Source organism: Plasmodium fragile (assembly GCF_000956335.1).
Source record: "Plasmodium fragile strain nilgiri unplaced genomic scaffold supercont1.73, whole genome shotgun sequence".
In the NCBI taxonomy this organism is placed as follows: Eukaryota; Apicomplexa; class Aconoidasida; order Haemosporida; family Plasmodiidae; genus Plasmodium; species Plasmodium fragile.
The window spans coordinates 1-4,159 of NW_012192653.1; the positions used below are offsets into that span (position 1 = coordinate 1).

At 41.2% G+C, this 4,159-nt stretch overlaps 2 protein-coding genes across 2 annotated transcripts; both read left to right on the forward strand.

The window, feature by feature from the left end:
• Window positions 1-151: 151 nt before the first annotated feature.
• On the forward strand, window positions 152-526 carry AK88_04710 (uncharacterized protein; the record flags this gene model as incomplete). Its single annotated transcript, XM_012482318.1, has 1 exon — window positions 152-526. One exon carries the CDS (start codon window positions 152-154, stop codon window positions 524-526), a length of 375 nt encoding a protein of 124 aa, XP_012337741.1.
• Window positions 527-1,469: 943 nt separating this feature from the next.
• AK88_04711 (uncharacterized protein) lies at window positions 1,470-3,209 on the forward strand (the record flags this gene model as incomplete). The annotated part of the gene is made up of 1 exon (XM_012482319.1): window positions 1,470-3,209. One exon carries the CDS (start codon window positions 1,470-1,472, stop codon window positions 3,207-3,209), a length of 1,740 nt encoding a protein of 579 aa, XP_012337742.1.
• Between the last annotated feature and the right edge of the window lie 950 nt (window positions 3,210-4,159).

Below are 4,159 nucleotides of genomic sequence, written 5' to 3' on the forward strand. Positions count from 1 at the left end.
AGGCGTATACATAGTTGAGAAGAAATACACATATTCGTGTGGGCACACTGCAGAAGGAAACTGAAAGAGGGTTATCTCGGTTTCCATCCGTGTAATGCATAGTTTCAAACACGTGTGTGTTTTTTTTTTTTTCCCCTTTCATGCAGCCCCAATGGACATCAACCTAGAAGAGAGAGCATACACCTCCCCGCTGATGCGGTACATATATCAGCAAAACGAGCCAGCGAAGAAAAGCAACGATGAGGAGAAGAGTTACGGATTTACACCATTCAGCATACGGCTAGGAAGTCTACCAATAAAAAATGCTAGTGACAACAAATATATGTCAAATATGAATTCATTAAATATTGTAAATTTGCTTCCTCTGTCTTTATTCTCCAATTATAATAGTAACAATATGAGTTCAACGGACATATTATTTTTACCTAAATTTTCTACGTTTCTGTTTTTCACCATCCCCATTTTTGTGATGTTACCAAATTTGACGCTGTACACCAAGCACTGGTTTTTCTTCGCCCCCAAGTAGGCGGGACGGCAAGCGGAGACACTCATATGACCACGCGGATGAATTTTTCTAACCGCTCTGCTTTCCCCCGTTTGGTTGTTTCAACCCGTACGGGCAGGACAGCAACTGGTCTAGCCGTCGCTTCTTTTTCTATGCGGTGCGTGTCGCCAAAATATGTTTTTTGTTACCAACCCCTTTTCATTTTTTATGATTTTCCCCGTTCATGCTTCCTCATTTTGTGGGGCAGCGACCGGGGGGATTTTTTTTTTTTTTTATCAAATAAGTAAATTTTTACAATGTTTTGACGCGTCCAAATTGGGTTAAATGTCACCTTTGGGATAATCGAATGTTGTTGCCGGCGGGGGTGATTATTAGCTCGGGATGACTACTTCCCCGTTGCTGTTCGTCCGCCTGTTCCTGTTTTCGTGTGGAGGACAAAAAAGGGGGCAGGGAAGCAAATTTGTTTTACTTGCCCGTGCTGAACAAAGCTGGAGACGCAGAAGAAGTCTCAATTTAATCTTAAAAAAAAAAAAAGGACATTTAAACCAAAAGTGGAAACCATCACATGGTACCGTGATGGGAAGAAAAGAGAACAAAATAAAATAATAAATAAAATGCCTTACCTGTTATTGGAATTTTTTTGCGTATGTTGTTCGTACGTGTTATGGGAGTAATGTTTTTTTAACTCTGCCCTGTAAAGGCAGCCTGTTGTATAGCTTTTGCGCGGTGCCGTTATACGGCATTTAAAAAAAAAAAAAAAAACTCATCACAAATGGGAAGAAAAAAAAAAATGACAGCGAAACGGTGGAGATAAAATTTTGCATGATCATCTGGACGTATGCAGCGGGGTTAAGAGAAGTAAATAATTTTTTTTTTTTTTCCCTTTCCTTTATATGATGTGGCGCTTGGGTTAACAAGTTAGTTATTTTTATGGTTTTTCCCATGTGAGCGTCACAAGAAGAAGATGATCAAATCGTTCATTAACAACGGGATTAAAATATACTCGTTAACATCGGGTAGGGTGAGTCCCGAGAGTGGTGGTGGCATCGGTGGCTTTGGAAAGGCGCATGGAAGGAAACAAAAGAAGAATGCATCGATTGGGAGGAGCGAAAACTCGGTAGAAATATTACACGATTTAGAATTTTCACAAAAGAGTGAACAAGTAAAGATCAGCGATGACGACAGGTACATCTGTATCAGTGGGATGTATCCACCCCAGGTGGGGTTGTACGATACGAAAGAAATGTCCATAAAGCATAGGAGGCATTTTGACGAAGAGGTTGTGAATTTTGAATTCTTAAGTAGTAATTATGAGAAGCTAGCTTTTTTATGCAAAAACAGGAATTTAGAATTCCACAACGCAGCAGGAAAATATTACAAAATGAGAATTCCAAAGGAGGGCAGAAATTTACTGTACAACAGAGAAAATTCTAATTTATATATTTGTTCTTCTTTTGACGAAATTTACATTTTGAATTTACAAAAGGGTGCATTTGAAAATTCCATGAGTACCAGAAATGAACACAATAATTTTTTATGTCGAAATATGCAGCTGCCTGTGATGGCCACAGGTGGGTCCAGTGGTTTTTTGGAAATGTGGGATGAGCGTGCGAAGAGGAGTATTTGTTGTTTGGAGATTCATGAAGGGGAAGAATTGACTGCTGGGTGTTTTTCTGAAAGTGGTTTGAAGTTGGGTGTCGGGACGGAAACGGGGATTGTGAAGATGTATGACATTCGTCACAGCAGACCGCTGCTTGTGAAAGACCACTGCAATGATTTGGCCATTAAGAAGATCGAGTTTTTGAGCATAGGGAAGAGTGGTGGAGGGAGTGCTGGAGCAGGGGTTGGAGGTAGAACATTTGATAATGACCGCTTTGTGTGGAATGAAGATTGTGACCCCTCATTGTCAGGTGGGGGAGCATCATCAAACGAGTACGTCACATCTGCAGACGCCAACTGCATCAAAATATATAACGAGAATGCGCCGAATTTGTTATCGTTCCATGTAGTAGATCGGGAGAACGAAAATGGAAAGAGTAAAAGTGGGTCAAAAAGAACAAATGCGTTTAAGCTACTTGGAAATGATACGATAAGTATAAATTCGTTTACCTTTTATAAAAACTCAGGACTATGTTTCATCCCCTGTGACAGTACGAATGTGTCTGTGTACTTCATCCCGTACATTGGGATCGCCCCCAAGTGGTGTAGCTTTCTAGATAATATAACTGAAGAATTGGAAGAAAGAGAAAAATATGATAACAGCAGAAATGAGGGTGATACGCAATATGCGAATTCGACTGATCTATTTGACGATTACGTTTTTGTTTCGAATGAGCAAGTGGAAAGAATGAATATAAGTCACCTGAGAGGAACACCTAACTTAATTTCCTACCTGCACGGGTACTATATGCCGTCCAAATTGTACACAGATATTAAGAGCGTGCTTGAGGCGGATAATTTGAACCAAGTGAAAAAGGCCATTGTGCAAAAGAGGCTGGAGAAGAAACAGCAGATGCGAATCCCCGACAAGAGCGTTTTGGTGAACAGGGAGTACGTTGATAAACTACTCACCAGGGTGAACAAGAAGGTCGATAAAAAGCAGAAGGCTATTGTGGATGCCCAGGAGTTGTTGCAGGACGAGCGGTTCAACAAGCTCTTTTACGACCCCGAGTATATGGTCGAGACGGTTGACTTGGGCGATTAGCCCGGTTGAGCGTTTGATGCAGTTTTGGATGGTGAAGGTGGAGATAGCGCTAGTGTGTGTTTTTGTTTTTTTTTTTTGGAGTGTAGCGACATTGTGCTGCAGTGTTACTCCGGGAAAGTTTATTCGGAGAGGGAGAGCAGTGTTGCTTTATCCACTATTGGGTAGTTCCATGCGAGGAATTTCCCAGACGTTTGCAGAGGTGTGCACTCCTAATGGGAGTTACAAAGCGGTGGGGGAAAAAAAAACTGTTGGTAAATTTTTTTTTTTTGTTCGTCAAGGAGAAGCGCTCAGGAGAACAAGTACACCGCATGGGTGCATTCCTCATCTAATTTGAAGGGCAAAAAAAAAAAAATAAAAAAAAAAAATTTTGTCAAGGTGAGCCTCCAAACACATTGTAGGAAACAATTGGGCGAACATGACCCCACGGGGAGAGGAGGCCACTTACAAAAAAATCATCGTGGTAAGGCCGAGACGGCTTCGTCCGTATGGCGAGGATGCGCAGGGGCGTTTTCCCCCTATATTTATCCCATGCCTTGGGGTGAATATTATTTTGGAGCCTGGATTTCGCCCTTCAAACGTGTTACACATTATTTCGCATTGTTTCGTGTTACCGTGGTTGAGCTGGTAGTGAGCTGCTTTGCCTCGCGTGGTTTTGTTGTGTGTCACTTTATTGTGCTTCACCTTTTTGTCGCCTTTTTTTTTTGCCTTTTTTTTTTTGCCCTTTTCTCATGTTTTGTGACCCGCTCACCGAAGCGGTATCTTTGGCGGGCCTCCCGCGCAAGATTTATTCGTTCCATTTATGGCACCTTACATTTGTCAAAATTATAATGAACTTTTTTCTCCTCAACAACTTTTTCCTTTTTAAAATGTGTAATTGAGTACATACAAGAACCGACTCATTTGGGAGAAAGAGAGAAAAAAAAAAAAAAAAAAAAAAACACCCCTGAGGT